The following is a 16,684-nucleotide window of genomic DNA, read 5'->3' as shown; positions in this document are numbered from 1 at the left end:
CAGCGAGGTAAAAGCAAAGTATACCAACATTATTTTGAAATTCTGCCCTAAAAACTTACCTTTAAAAATATATATATTTGTGTCATCTTACCACACAAAATTTTAAATAGTTTCAGCTCAAACTATACATACACAGACACACAGTGACTGTTCCATATACAAATCTGGTGTATCTTATACAAGGTAAGTCTAATATTTGAAACAATAAGAAAAAACAAACAAGCAGCTTCAGAAGAATTTGTAGAAATTGACAAAATATCCAGTTTTATTTAGCTTTCAGCTCAACCATCTTAGAAATTAAGCAAAACTTTACACAGAATGAATATTTTTCTCCTTTGCCAGGTGAAAAAGTTTGTATTGCTTGGTCCAGTCAATTACATTGGGTTTGAACATACCAAAGCAACTGCACTGAAAAAAGTCTGCAAGATTCTGGAAGCATCCAAGGCTGGAAAAAAGAGAAAAATAGGTATCAATAAACCCGAAAAAAGGAGAAAGCATGAAAAATGCAAGCATGAAAAATACCGGTTCACCATGAGACAGCACTTAAGATATAAACCTGTCAAGGAAGACAGCTCAGGGAAAATACACAGAAGAGCTCTCAATTGAGCATTATTCCTTTGCTGAACTTTTACAACATGTTTTACATTAACAAATGAGAGTAGATTAAGTTGAACTCAAATATTTAAAAGTTAGTAAGACCTCATCTGCTAGTACACACAAGAAAGCAGGGAAACCTTGGCTCCAACTTCTCTGTTGAGCTAAACACTGCAAGGGAAGTCAGAAAGGGATCAGTTCATATCTTAATTCCCTTTCTGATCCTACACAACACAGAGACTGATGTACAAACTAAAGGACAGCACTCCCTCACCCCCAGAATAGTGTTTTTGCATTTATGAAGCAGGGAAGCAAATCACTACTGAAAAGATAACATGCTTAAAACACTCTATTCATTAATACCCACTTGTATGGAGTCCTCCTGAGTGAAACAGGATGCTTAGAGGATTTTCTCTGTGCCAGGAGATTCATTCTTTCATGGGAGGTCAATCCCAGGAACGCAATCTGATTGGAAGAAATATGTAAGTAAGGGTTACAACATCAACATCACAAATTAAAATTCTGGTGAGATGAAAAGACACTGATCAGAAGGGAGTGGGGGGGAAGAGGCTGACCTTATCCAACAAATAGGTAACCAATGCTATAACAGATTACTAAAAACTATGTTTTTAAATGTCACTAAAACAGAAGCCAGGAAGCTCTAACACCACCTTCCAGAGAAGGCAAGCTTAATTGGGAGGTCTGTGAAGACTGTACTTTCACAGATTTCTGCAGAACTACAAGATCTATCACACTTAAATACCAATCTACTCAGATTTTGTCTATATTCTACCCCACAAAATGGCTGAAAAACATCCCTTGATCCACAATGACACTAAATACCATAACACATTTCATACATTTACAAATGACTGTGTAAGAAATACAGTAGTCAAACTGTTAATATCCTCCCTGTCTTTTTCCAGCATGACATCCCAGTGTCTTGGACATTGCAGAAATCTAGCAGTACACATTTAAAATTGTGGAGCTTTTTGTTTCGGGTTTTTTTTTTTTAATTAAACAAGATGTAAAACAAGCCCTTAGCTCAGTATGCTGAACACATATTTCAATGACACCTCTTTCCTAAGAGCTGCTAAACAAGCTGTTTCACAGATGTTTTAAGACAGGTCTTCTCAATTTTGTTCGCATAGCCAGGCTTTCTCTCTGAGAAAATCATAAGCAAGAAATTTGACAGTCCTCAACAAGACAAAAATCCAGGTCATATTTTTACAGTAGCAGTGGGATTTAATACAGTCTAATGACACAGGGCTGAGCTCTGCCACAGAATTTTCAACTCAGGAATAACTGTGTTACTGAGCTTCTGTGCAATTTTCAGGGCACAAAATAACACCAATTCTATTAGTCATATCAATTTCTTGTCTTCAAATACAACTTTTTACAAGTTTGGAATTTTTGACTAGCAGTAAACCCAGAATTCAGCTACAGGAATGATTTGCAGACTCTGATTCTGCTTTTAACAGGGGAATGCTGAGTGTACAAGAACATGTGAAACTTCAAGGTCTGCCCTGAGATTTAAGAGAAGCACCTTGCTGTGACAGTAATCAGGGAAAGAAGGCACAGAGTTTTGATGGAAGCAAACCATCCAGGGAAAAGCTTTAATGTGATGAGAAGCATAAACTGAAGGAAAATATTACCTGATAAAGCTGAACAGTGAGCCACAACGATGCCCACAGGGTATGGAAACAGGCTACTGAGGAGATGTAGAAAACCCAGGGAGAGCAGGAAACTATTTGTGTGAAGTATGTCCATGCTCCATCCTGATGGTAACTTGTTGCACAGTGGTTCGACCAATCTAAGACACACCATCAGTTAATTATGCTTTTAAGCCCTTAAGAACTGAGCAAAGACTATTTGCATGAAATGAAGATTACATAGCAACATGTTCTAGAAATACCACGTTTCATCTACCCCGTTGCCACCTAAAAGCACCCACATAGATGCGTGACTGCTTGCTATTCTGGCTGCAAAATCTTTACATGCTGTGTTCATGATCCACAGAAGAACATCCTTGTTTTAAAAGGTTGGTGCTATTCTAATTCATCCTTGGTAACTACATGATAAGGGCTTTCCTCTCCATTTCAGTAATTTTTTTAATTTTTCAAAGTAGCAGTTCAGCTGTATTAATGTGGTAATATACTTCTCTTCAGAGTTATCATACTTTATAAACAAAAAGAAGTGTTTGCAAGCATTCAATATAGATATTTCCAAATTAAAAAGCCAATAAATCTTTTGAAATAATGTATTTACAAACCTATTTTCTGTTAGAGTAAAGGGCATCCAGATTAGGATCTGTCACCTGACATTCCTCCACATGGCTTCTCTATTTCCTCTCTAACAAAAATGCTTCCTGCTATTTCATTTTCCAATGGACATGACACTACAGCAGCATCTTTGTTCTTGCTCAACACAAATGTAATCAGGTATTTGACCACAGACTCAGATATGATGCATTTTCACTGAATCTACACAATAACATCACTGCTGAAATAAGGTATCACTTGTGCAGGTTACACTTGCTGGAAATAAAATGCCGAAAAATAAAGAGCACATAGAGATGGATTTGAAAGCTAAATTAATCTAAATTTATGGATACATACACTGAAGAGTTCCATAAAGCAGCCAGACACCAGTCATTGTTAGGAAAGACAGGAACAACAGGTAGTAATAATGGTTCCCAATGCCTGAAATTGAGGCAAGGAAAAAATTTTCATAAGTTTGACATTTTAAAATTCCGCAGTATTTGCATTTCCTCTGAAGTCAATAGGAATAAAAAGAGTCAAAACCACTTATTACCTCTGCCATACACAAGAAAGCTTGGCAAGGCTGATCTCTCTCTCAACTTTCTCCTGTAAGCCACCCCAATTTATATAACAGAATTAGTTCTGATAAAGTCAACAGGGATTTGTCTCTTCTTCAGAGCATGCCTTCAGCTGTTTTAGCCTGATGAGGACAAACTGAGCAACCACAGCTCCATCCCATGCACAAAAAAAATTGTCTCATATGACTGAAAAGTCTAAGCTATACAATTTGTTTGACCTTATGTGCTTCAGAATTGAAAACATACACATAAAAATACCCAGACCTCTGTCAGAAAAACCATTACATGAAGCCATAATTCATTTTAAAACTACAATCAAATTGCTCAAAGCTTTGAGATAATGTATCAGAATGATGTCTCACCACCTTGTAAATAGCAAACATTAGGAAAAGAGCTACTGGCAAAAAAAATAAGTGAAAAATATATTGTTACAGACATAAAGCTGTCACCTTCCTATCTTGAGCATCACCAGTAATGAGCCAGAAAGGAGGAGAAAGGGCATGAGGAAAGAACATGAAAACGCCCTGTGGGGTTATCTCAGTGGTGCAGCTGCTCCACTCAGAACTGTCCCTAACAGTGACAAGAGGCAACAGAACTTCAGGAGGACACATGAGTCCAGCCACTTTCTGGAGTTCATTCTCCTCATCCACAGCTACTGCATTAAAATGTCACACTGGGCACACTTGTCTGGTTCTTTTAGTATCTACTCTTAGACACATTGTCCAAAGAAGTCTGCCTAATCCCTTTCTGAACCTGCTGATAGTGTCTGTGTCTGCAAAGCCTTACAGCAGCAAGTGCCAAAATTTCACTGCCTGCCATGTGGAATCATTTTTCTCTTTACCAGTTTTAAATTCCTAGTTCTTCTGTGATGTGCTTGGCTACTAACAGTTCTGCATTCACTTTAGCAATTTATGGGGTTTTTTTTCCCTTCTTTCTTTTTTGAAGTCTTAATCATATCCCCTGTTCCTTCTCTCCAAAGAAAGAGTTCCAGACTTGGTGGTCTCTACTCTTATTGTGGCCACTCTATCCCTTGAATAATTTTATTTGCCTCTCTCTTTTCCATCTAATTTCCCTCAAGCACCTATAAGAGCCCTTCACTAGCAACTAGATATTCTTGTATTGTGCATGCTCTCTCTCTCTTTAAAGGGATAAATGTTATTTCTACAACTTTTAAAATATGTGGCACTTTGAAACTTGATAAAACACACACTCACCTATGCACTGTCCAGTCCACAGAGAATGCTGATCATATCTGGCTACACATGCTTGGCAAGCAAGGCAATGCACAGATCTCAAAGGCTTCCTTACCTAGGTGAGGATGAAGGAAAAGAACACACTCATAGCACAAGCATCTACTTTGTTCAAAGTTTAAGGCATCATCCTACAGTTACCACCGCTTTTTGCATAATTACTGTGTCAGACCTCTCAACACGAACATAGACGAGAATCATACACCTTAATAAAAAAAAAATTTAAAAAAATTAAGATTAGAGAGATTGGAGTCCAAGAATCTCAAAGGATCTCGTCACCATAAAAAAAAAAATCTAAACAAGCTACTTGTGTAACACTTTAATGACAAGTAGCGAGGAAAAAGGTTTATGGCAGTATTGAGTAAAAGACAGGTTCACAAAAAAATTAAATACAAAAGCCCTACTTACAAGACATGATGTGCAAAATGTTCTGAAGTCCAAGCAACCTGCTTCTGCAAGAGCTACAATGTTCTGAAAGACAAAGTATACTGTGCTTGCATTTGGATCACATTTCCATAGGTGCTATGAAGTTTTTCACATTAGGCCATTTGCAGTTCGCAACTGTTTTGAGTGCCAAGCATGAACAGAATAATAACTTGCTATTTAAAGAGGTCCATAAAGAAAAACAAATCACTAGAAACTAATGCAGCTTCACCCACTCAAGATTACTCAGTAAAGTATCTCTGTGTTGCCAAAATTAATAAACAATGTAAATTAAACATTTCTTAAAATGAAATGGCACCTCTCATGTGGTCAGCCAGACTTCAGGGAGATGAGCAGAGCTGCACATTTACTGCTCCTTTACAAGGACACAACGTTTATGAGTCCTGTGACAACAAGTTAAAACTGTCTTTATTCTCTCTGGCAATCTGAGGAAATACATCCTCAATGAGTGCCATGACATGGCAAACAAAATGCTTTCCCCTTAACCCATAAGTTGGGGACTAATACTAAATTTTCTGATTGGCTGCCCATGATTTCTTTTGGCCACTATAAAAGAGTTAGGAAATGGCATGTTAGTTGCACAACGTTCAGTCACAAAAAACAAACCATTATAGACATCTTCAAAGCACCTGATTAAATTTAAATAATTACTAGCATATGATATGTAGGAAAGCACTGTGACTATTTCTTTCTTACCAGAGACAACTGGAGCAGAAACCACACTTATTTTTAATATTTAATATTTAAGTGAATATTTATATTTATATTTATATAATATTTAAATATTTATATTTAAGTTAAGTTCTACAAGAACTTATATCACAGATAACACCAGTGGGTCTGTATGTACAATGTTTGGCCAAAGCTCACACTTCAATGAGAAGACAGAGGTAAGGAAATTATAGCAAGATGAGGCAGATAAGGAAACAAGCAGCAGAAGGAGAAGTTCTCCAAAATCTACGTTGTTCAATGACATTGCTAAAAACTCTAAGGAAGAGTGTTTCACTGTTTTCAAGTTTAACAAAGCTACACATGATGACAAACAAACCAATCAGAAGTACATACATGCTGCACCAGGTCTGCCCTTCCAATTGTTTTTACAAAACCACCTACCTCTTTTCTTTCTTCTTCTGAAGTCTTTATATATCCAGGATCAGTACGCCAGGTTTTATAGAAATAATAGAGAAGACCCATCATGCTGAACATGACAGTGATTTTAAGAACTACATCTGTAATATGTGATAGTCAGGTTAAGGACTATATTTCTTACACCTTGAATCTCTGCTATTTGTCAAGCAAACGAAATACTCTAGTTTATCTTATAATTTACAAGCAACACACAAAAAGAAAAAAATTACTTTCACTTTTATAGTGGCATCCTCTCTGTCCTTCCATGGCCATCTTATCAGAGAAGTAGAATATTCTGTTTAGCTTGAGTGCTGGAGAAGACTTTTACAACTGTATAAACCTGAACCACAACATGGCTCCTTGTCATCCTCCTTAAAAGTCCTCCAGACTTCTGCCTTTATAATATTTCCCAGATATAAAACAAATTTCATTTTTCTGCCTGAAGCTTTTCTATTTTATTTAAACAATACCAGTCAGACATGCAGAGCTATAAAGCTTCTGGCAGCTGTGGGATTTGTTTGGCTGCTTCACTCACCCCTAACTCAAGCAGGCTCTTACCCAGTCTTATCTTGTCCCATTCATTTCAGCCAAAAGCAACTAAACATACTCATTCAGAAAAATGTAACTGAAAGTCATCCAGAAACTATTTTTGTCACTCAAAAAAACCCCAAGCACACACTGCTAAACACTTCTGAAGGTAAAGGGACATTAGGAACATTATTTTTACACTGTGAACTAAAACCCTCTGCATATCAGATGAGTGGGGAGGAAAAACATTAACTGTCTCTAAACAGCAACAGAGGAATGTGGAGTGGGACAAGTTTCATACTAATTAATGCATCACACTTGAGAGCTCAGGCTGCTAAAGAACAGCCCCTGATGCCACCAAAGAGCAGGCAGAGTGCTCAAGCCTGGATTGCTTCTCCAGTGACCCCTCAGTCACTCCATGAATTCCAGTGCAAATAACTTCTGGAAATCCAGGATGGCAACCTCAAAGTTATTTTGTCTTATGAACTAACAACACTGCAAACAGTTCTAATTAAAATCAAGATGACTACTTATGAAATATTGGCACAAACACCAGCTGTGTTTGTTACAATGCAGTTGCAGGGTGCAATTATAGAAGTCAAAATGATGGTGTGTTTTTTGTGGATATTGCTGATTTATTTGCACTGCTATTTGTTTTTTGGAGCTAAGAGAATTCCTTAATTAGCATGGCTGGATTTTCATTTGGTCCAGAGGAACTTTGACAGAGAAATACAGCTAACTAAAATTCTGAAAACTTGCAAAACACTCAGATCTATGACCAGTTCCAAAAGGAAGACATATTCATGAGAAAAAAGGTTGCATAGTGAAATGGAAACCTATCCACTGGCCCATCTCATCAAGCTATGGTTGGGCCTTCAAGAACATTGCTATGCTCACTATCTTCAGCAAAGCATCTGACTCAAATCCCCACCAGTGGGATTTTTTTTCCTTTTCATTTAGATGACAGCAATAAAACAAACCTTAAAGCCTCACAACAACTGAATAACACCATTTCCATTTTTTCAAGCATATGTGTGAATCCCCAGAGGGAATATACTTGATCAGTTCATCAAAGTTAATCCTGATAATTCTATTAAGGACATGTAATTGGGAACAGTACAAGAGAAAATGTCATTTAAAGGCTGAATTAAAAATTAATTAAAACTGTGTAGCAATATATTATAGCTGGTTTAGTACAAAATTATTTGCAGTTCTAAGTATCTTCCTAAAGGCTTTTCCACACAACTTGATCAATAAACAGATGCCCACTGTGTAACAAAAGAGCAGGGAACTGAAAAGTGAGCACAAACTCTGCCTCTTCCCAAAGGCATTAAACCAATCTTACCAGACATTAACAGTCACATGGAATTGTCTGGAACTGCTCATCACTATCTGCACATCCAGGTTAAGATCTGTAAGAAACTCTAAGGAGAGTTCTATAGCATTTCTTGAGTATAAAGGATATCGGGCAGGAACCAGAAAAACCAGGTCATGGACATCCAAAACACTGAACTTAGCAGAAATGCTGTGGGAAGATACCTTAGATTCTTGAGCCCTACAAGTTGCCTGAAAGAACATCAAAAGAAAAAAAATATTTTTCAAAATACATTTGGAACATAAATCAAAGAATATTCCATAGAATATAAATCATCTGGTTTGTTACTGTAAAAACTTCACACACACAGTTTATTTCAAATCTCTCCAAGCAGTCAAGAACTGTCAACCAAAAGTATTCTTTATCCAGACATACAGGGGATTAACAGGGCAAAAACAAAACCAAAGAGTGCTCTGTTCCAGGACAATATTATATATGAGAAGTGCTGTAGCACTGAGTGAGAAGTCCAATCTCTGTCTATTTCCACACAGATAGCATTGTCATGTCAATGACCACTGCCTATGGCAGGAAAAGTGGGAAACAGCTCAGGATAACACTGGGAGGTATGGGAAACAGAAGAAGGGACAGCTCATTAAAACTCACTCTGTGACAGAATATAGCAGGAAAAAGTTGTGATGAAGCACATTTCTGAGCAGGTATCTGAATGTCTACCAGATGCAGACCATCAATAACACTCTGACATTAAAATTAGCTAACAGACAGGGTTTGGGTTCTTTTTCCCAAATCTGTCAATGACAAGAAACTATTATTGTATTTTAGGTGTATTATATGTACACCTAAATACATTCATTTTCTATGGTCATTCATTCTAAAAAGTACATATACTTAAATTGTTCACACCCTATGCAACCATTTCTCAGGAGGTACCTTTTACACTAAATGAAACTAAACTGAAAATAATAATGCATTAGATACTTTTAAAAGTGTATTTGACAAGCAAATAGATAAACAGAGAGAAAAAGGTACAAACCTCACAAACAGAGACATCCCAAATAGCAAGCTGAGAAGCAAACCTCCTTTTAAAAGCCAAGAATCAGAACTTAAGTTCATGACATATCCAATGGCCCACATGAATGTCAAGGAAGATGCCAACATCAGGAAGAGCTGTTGAAATTATTATTATTACTAAAATATGACAAAGTATTCAAGCAAGACTTTTAAAGTATTCAGTTCATGTAATAACTACTGAAAGACTCAAGGTAAGACAAGGTGACACATCAATACATCAAAAGCAGGGGGGAGGAATGACACAAGAAAACCCCACCCAAATCCCTGCTATGTGCTTTTAAAGAATTTTATTTTTGTGCACCTAATTTCAGAAATTCCTCTTATTAATTTGCACATCATTCTAAACACAGCATGCTCTTGTTTTATTTCCATTAGTTGTTACTCAGGAAATTACCTCATATTTCTCGACTATTTTCAGCAACCTGTTATTTCTCCTGCTTCTCATTCTTTCTTCCTCTTGTATCATATAAACCATGAAGTGATTCTGACTTTGATAGGCAAGGTCAAGTGGTGTTTCTCCCTTTAACAACAGAGAAGGTTATTTATTATCTGGGTACTCAACATATAAATACTCTCACTTTTAACAGAAGCAAGAAATTAATACAGTTAAAACAAGAATTGGCAAGTTACTTCCCAGCCCCACCTCCCCCACAATTTTTTTAAGGCAAGGGTAAGCTAAATTCAGAGTGCTAACATGGTTATATCAGAGCTTTGCAGTTCTGAAAACCGATACTTGTAAAAAGATTGCATCTATATGAGTTATCAGGTGATAACTCATATAATCTATATGACTTATCATATGCCTCCAATGACATATCTATGTAGTCATGGGAATCAATACTTTCAACTTGCATACTTCTCACTCTCAGTTTCTACAAATACTAAGATGAAGAAGCCTTTCATATGTGATAACCCTTTTGAATGTACAAACAGGCATTGTCAAACCTCAGCTTCCACAGGAGAACATCCACTTAATTTGAAGTTTTTATGAGTCTGACTGGACACTAAGAAATGTATTTTTTAAAATCTGCCTAAGTCCTCATCACAACGTTTTTAAGTAGGAAAAAGCCAAACTGAGAAATGGAAATGAAACAAGCCCCCAAGAAAATGAAACAAAAAAGGTGAAGGAGGCAGAATCTACAAAGGACACAATTACTGCTGAGTGAATACAAGGCTTGGCTGCTCACTACACAAACATTGCAAAGAACCTCTGCATTCATACTTTGAGCCACACCTCAAGAAAGGTGCTACTTCCTTTTGGGAAGGACTAAGAACACCTGCTCTTAGCCAACCCAGTCGTAATTTACATCCCACCTGGAGAGAACTGAGATTTTTCTTTACATTCATTTTACACATTCATGCAATGTAGGATGAAATACCATGAAATAAATCGTACCTTGACATTTTTTATGTCCAGACTGGCACCAGCTTCCAGCAACAGATCCACTGCACTACTATTTCCTGAGGCTATTGCCCAATGCAGTGCAGTATTCTTTTGAACATTGTCTACAGCATTGAGAGAGGGGTTAAACTTTAAGAGAAACCTCGTGGGTTCTGGTCTAGACGAAAATAAAGTATGAGTTAACAAACAGAAGATAACCTAGACTGGAAATGAAACTTTTGAACACCTTATAAAACAAGAGTTCCCATCTGTGAAACTACAGCAGATACATAACGCCTTCTCAGAACAAGCTCATAAATGATAGATCCATCTTTAGAATTCCAGACCTGCCCTGAAAGTTTTTCTCCAGACTAGGTTATTTTACCATTTTAACAAATATAAGGTACATAACACAGATGATACCTTCTACAACACCACATGTAGCTTGTATCTCCCTATTTTATTTGTTCTAAATGCATTTCACTGCATCCACACCCATTTCTTTTCATTCTGCAGAAAATACAATAAAGGTGCAGATGATTCAGCCACAAAGCTACACTTCTTTTAGAAATTCTTTTCACTTTCTTTGCTATATCCAGTGAGCTATTTCCAGCTCCTGAACTCTGAAATACTGCATATTTTAGTACAAATGCAAGGGAAAGGAATGTTGGAAAAAAAAAAAAATTAGTAAGGAAAAATTCACCTCGCTGCTTCTTGAGTACAATAAAATAGACTCTTCAGTTATTCTCTACTTACCCAATGGCTTTTTGTGCTGTTAACATTAAAGGTGTTTGTCCATTGAAGTCTGTTGTGTCTATGTTCTAAGAAAAAGACAGCAAGCCATTACCAGTGATTTCAGGAAACAGTGAAATTAGGTGCTTTACAACTGGCTTAGCTTCACTAATGACAGAAAAGGGACAGAAACCAAATTCTATCAGCCAAGAAGCCATCACACATTAAAATTTTTTTCCTCCTTCTATGAGTCTTGCATGTCATTCCTTTCAGAACATTCTGAGTTTCCACTTAAGGAAATTAAGGGAGAGACTCCACTAAGGATATTTTTAAGTGAACCATGTCAACCATATTTCTTGTCGTCTTTTCCAAAGAAATACTGTAAATAAAAAGGACCTTGTAAAGCAATGTTAACCATCTTCCTTGAGTAATTAGATGTATATAACAGACATACATAATCAATCCTTCTTGGTTGTTTTAATAAACCTGTTTTGTGTATCTTCTGTATCTCAAGACATAGTTAAATACCTAACCTAAATTTTCTTCCTTCCTGTTTCTTACCTAATGTTCTTCCTTTTCACAACAAAGGTTTCCTTGCTCCCTGCCTCCAGCCATCATTACATTAGAGCAGATTTACTTAAAAGAATTAATCACTTGGATTTTCTTAGTAGAAGACAGATAGGCCAACAACTTTATTAAGTCTGTGATATACACCACTACACCTACATTCCAGAAGTCAGTTACTCTCCCTAAAGAGAACTTTATGAGAAAGAAAATAAGCTTAGCAAACTTATAATTTTAACACTGGATTGTTTCCCAGAATCAGTCTAGATAATACAAGAGCTCTCCTGTCATTTTTATCAGCAAATTGTTACATTTGTCATTAATTCTGCTCATTTCTGTTATAAGCTAAGAGACCTCAACTACCATGAATACAATATAAAATAAAAGAATACACAGAAACATTTAATGAAAATTCAGACATATTCTGATCAGTTATTCTACACTCATCAGTTGATTGACAACTGCATGGGTTATTAGTTACAAAACTGTAATCAAACCACAAATACTTCATGATGTCTATACATCATGTACAGTAGTATATGTACTCTGTTCATAGGTTTAAAAGCCATTGTTTATTTATGCAGAACCACAAATCCACAAAGCCTTAACAACACTGCTTAAACATGCTGAAATGTAGGTGAATCTGGATGTGGGGAATGACAGGAACAGGGAAAAATATTAAATAAAAATAATATATACATACATAAAAAATATAAGTTTCTCTGTACTTGTAGCACGGAAAAATAGGAGTAAAATACCTGGTTTTCATCTAGAAAAAAACTAGTTAATTCTGAAATGTCTCCTATACAAAGGCAGCTACTTGTAAGCAGTAAACAACACTTGGAGCATCAGCAACATACCTGGCCTTTTGATAAGAGGTAGGCTACGATGGGCATGTGTTGGAACAGCACTGCTAAATGAATGCTACTGAATCCTTCCCCATCAATAAGACTGGGATCCGCTCCACATTTCAACAATAACATGACCATGGGAAGGTGTCCTTGTCTATAACGATACGTGAAATGAAACTGAAGAGATGATTTAAAAAATGGAGATTTTAATGAAAGCATTGCCTTAGTAATTCTCACAGACATCCCACAAAAGATTTCACATTCTCGTGTCTGTATTCAGGAAATTATATTAAATATATACCTTAATAAATCAGCCTAAGGCAAAGCTGATTTAGTTAATTTAGCACACAGTAGTTATTCTACAATTATTTCTCCTGTGGGCAGTCATCAAGTCTCTGACTCTAGCAAAAGACTGGAAGTCCAGAAAAAACCACTGAGCTTCCAACTTGCACGTGGAGAAGTTTTCCCAGAATAATTACTTCATGTTATGTTTTCTCCAGACAAGCAGTGCTTTGTTCTCTGGATCTCAGAAAATGCTAACACAGCTGTAAAGAGCGACAGATCTGCAATCAGTAGTTGCAAGCAGCATTACCTAATGGCCCAGTGAAGGGGCGTAGAATTCAAATCCCCACCTAGCTGATCCACTATTGCACCTTTGGAAATGTAATACCTGTGAAATAAGAACACAATAAGGTTAGGAACAGACATAACAAAACAGCAAAACATTATACTAATGATAACGTAGCTCTAGTAATAAAGTGCTCATAATAAAAAAATTCATTAGAGAAGCAAATGGACAAAAATGTTTTTGCAGTAAATGATGCTGTTTCAAGAAAATGTTTAAGAAAAACTACACGCATTAGCAAGGTACTTCTAAAATTAGCTTTCATCTTTGTTAGAGAAATAAACTCAGAAAAATCCAATGATTTCATGTACTACACCATTTCACATATAAAGAAACTGGGCTATCTTGACATTTCAGTGACATCTTCACAAAGCTAACTGCAATAAATTTTGAATTCTACCCTTTTCTTCAAACAGCATATTCCTTTGTTTTCAGGTACAAAAGCAACAAAATGATTATAAATAACAGTGGCAGAATATGCTGTGTTACTTTCACAGGGACTCCCAGCTTACTTCACCAGCTCCTGTCTGTTGTTTATTGCTGCCCAGTGAAGAAGAGTCACATTTTCTTTGTCTGGCTGTCGAACATCATATCCTGCTTCTACCAGCTCTTTGCACCGCTCCAGCATTCCATACCTTAAATGAGACAAAATTGATTTAGTTATCATTTGTTAAATATCCTCCAGTTTGAAGACAGTTGCAGCCTAAAGAAAAAATACGTAAGTAAGCATCACCCAGCAGTTGCTACTTGAGCAAATTGCACACTGCATTCAATGGAAGCCTTACAAAAAGAGTGGGGCTGTGCCTTGATGAAAAGTTTCTACTTAAACAAACCTGCCTGAAATGCTTTTACTTACAATAGTAACTGTAAGTGATTTTTCTTCTTCCACTACAGGGAGAAAATGAAACTGAAAACATTTCCTTTGTAAAAATGTCCAGCCTGGCTCACATTGGAGGACACTCCCATCTATTTCAACACTTCGCACAATGAGAACATGTACTTACTGTGTAGCCTTGACAATATCACAGGTGCTGGGATCCTCAACAATGGGATATGGGCCTGGGAGAGCTTTATCTCCGTGGTCAACATGGCTGTTGTGCATATGAGGTCGATGAGGCCCATGGCAATGGCTTTTACACTGTCGGTTAACAAAACATTTACCAATCATCGTTATTTATCGGCTGCACACCACACACACCTCCCTCTTTACCAGAAGGACCTACTGTGCCTGTCAAGTTCTGCTAATACAAACGAAGATGCTCATTCAAAGCACAGTTAAAACCACCTGGCAAGAGACTAATCCTTTTACTTGCGGAGGACAGCAGGGATGCGGTCAAGGTGCAACAGGACAAATTACAGAGGCGTTCAGCGCCCTGCAGAGCTGGTTCCCGACACAGCAGCAGCGCTGCCACCCCAGAAACCACAACCTCCGGCCCTGGGCAGGGTTTTCTACGCGCTTGGGAGCCACAGTGCCCCCCGTGCAGCCAGAAACCCGACGCGGGGGAACAGACGAGGCACACGCAGGGCAGGACACGGACGGCTCTTGCCCGGGAGCCCCCGCCAGGCCCCGGCGGCACCGAGCCGCGCCGGCCCGGCCCTCGCCGCCTGCCAGGGGCCCGCGGCCGCGCTCCGCACCCTCGGCCCGGGCAGCGCCGGCTCCAGCCCCGCTCCAGCCCCGGCACTGCCCGCAGGCTCCCCACTCACCGCCGAGCCGCTGCCCGCCATGCCGGCGGCCCCGCAGCTTCCTGCTCCCGCTTCCTGGGCACGGCTGCGGGGCGGGGCTGGGCACACACGGCCCGGGCGGGGCGGGACCGGGGCGGGACGGGGCGGGACCGGGGAAGCCCCGGGGAGCCGTCCGTGAGGTGCCCCGGCTGCTGCGGAGCTGCTTGGGTGGGCAGGTCGGCGGCTCCCGGTGTGTTCTGTTGTGCCTGGAACGGCTCCTTCCCTTTTACCGAGGCAAGCACACCGAAAAACTCTTTCCTTTTCGCCCAGGATCCCCCCTGGCCGCGGACAAGAACCCTTTTCTGACGGCGAATTTTTCGGGGGATTGTGCCTCAGCAGCTGGAAGCGATCCCCTGGTGAAGGCTCTGGAGCACAAGTCTGATGAGGAGCAGCTGGGGAGCTGAGCCGGGAGAAAAAGAGGCTCAGGGACCTTCTCCTTCTCCCTAATTCCCTGAAAGTAGTGCCACCTCCTTGCTGGCATGGTTGCCACACGAGTTCAAGGCCATTTCCAGCCCCAGCCGAGCCCCAATGTCCCCTCATACTGAGCGCCAGGGTGAGGGAGGAGCCGCCATTTTAGGGCAAGCCCTGAGGGGTCAGTGGTCAACGCCCGAAGGAATGGGGATACCCTGGGAAAACTCCCACAGGTGTCAAACACTGCCAAACACAAAAAGCTTCCCAGGTGAGGAGGGAACCTGGCAGCCCCCAGAGCGACACCATCGCCTCTGGCCTGAGGAGAAACCCTGGCATGGGGTGGCTGGAGACCACCAGCTCTCGATGGCCCTGCACTGTGGGGACATGGGGACCTCCTGCTCCTGGGGAAACGTGTCATGGCCCTTGGAGAATTGGCAGACACCACTCACAGATCATGGGGAAAGGGATAACTACCACCCCCAGCTCAGCCTCCAGACCAGGGCTGACACACAGGGCTCTGGCCATCCCCTCACAGTGAGGTCCTGGCTGGAAGGATCACAGCTCAGGTCAGGCCTTCAGGTAGAGGCTTGGAGAGCCATTCAGGGCATAAGAGGAAAACGAAAGAGCAGGCACATTTTTTTGTTATTATTTATTTCTTACCAAACCCTGTTTTGGTAGGTTGTTGCTGTTGAACTGCTAGTGGAGTGAAAGAACCAGGCCGGATCACATGTGGCACCAATCTGAATTTATTATTTATTTTTAGAGCTTATATAGACTTTCAAAGGTCATCCGGATTTGGCCAATTCAAAACCTCCCCCTAGGCCGATTGGCCAGGCTTGAACTGCCTATCTTTCCAGAGACTGTTTCAATAACATCCAAACTTTATTTATGAAAAACATAGGAAGAAGAAGAGAAAATTCCCATGGGAAAAGAGTCTGTGCTGCCACAGCAGGTCAGAGCAGTAGACAGAAGATGGCATAGGTTTGTAGCTAGCACCTGTCCACAGGGCCAGGGCAGGCGTCTGGGTGCTTTCCTGCAACTGGACTGGTTACTGCACTTTCCATCTCCATCACTTCTTTTTAAGGTAGAGGGAAATATTTTAGGGGAGCACAATGATCCCAACACTGTCGGTGTGAACCCAGGATCTCAACAGCTTTCAACTGTGAATGAGCAGGAAAGCCTGTGGCAACACAGATTCTTTCCCATGGGAA

At 39.6% G+C, this 16,684-nt stretch overlaps 1 protein-coding gene across 1 annotated transcript; it reads right to left on the bottom strand.

Annotated features, from left to right (window-relative positions):
• Window positions 1-237: 237 nt before the first annotated feature.
• On the bottom strand, window positions 238-15,312 carry ZDHHC13 (zDHHC palmitoyltransferase 13). The gene is made up of 17 exons (XM_085063234.1): window positions 15,045-15,312; window positions 14,345-14,478; window positions 13,853-13,975; window positions 13,308-13,385; window positions 12,725-12,869; window positions 11,325-11,389; window positions 10,584-10,746; window positions 9,582-9,707; window positions 9,150-9,283; window positions 8,249-8,349; window positions 6,241-6,365; window positions 5,092-5,154; window positions 4,648-4,741; window positions 3,213-3,296; window positions 2,250-2,407; window positions 962-1,059; window positions 238-445 (listed from the first exon to the last, which is right to left on the bottom strand). The coding sequence occupies exons 1-17, from the start codon at window positions 15,063-15,065 to the stop codon at window positions 310-312; spliced, it is 1,848 nt and encodes a 615-aa protein (XP_084919360.1). The 5' UTR covers window positions 15,066-15,312; the 3' UTR covers window positions 238-309.
• Window positions 15,313-16,684: the final 1,372 nt, after the last annotated feature.

This window comes from Lichenostomus cassidix, chromosome 5, assembly GCF_008360975.1.
Source record: "Lichenostomus cassidix isolate B80296 chromosome 5, HeHo_3.0, whole genome shotgun sequence".
Classification (NCBI taxonomy): domain Eukaryota; kingdom Metazoa; phylum Chordata; class Aves; order Passeriformes; family Meliphagidae; genus Lichenostomus; species Lichenostomus cassidix.
This window is presented reverse-complemented; position numbering and strand designations above follow the sequence as displayed.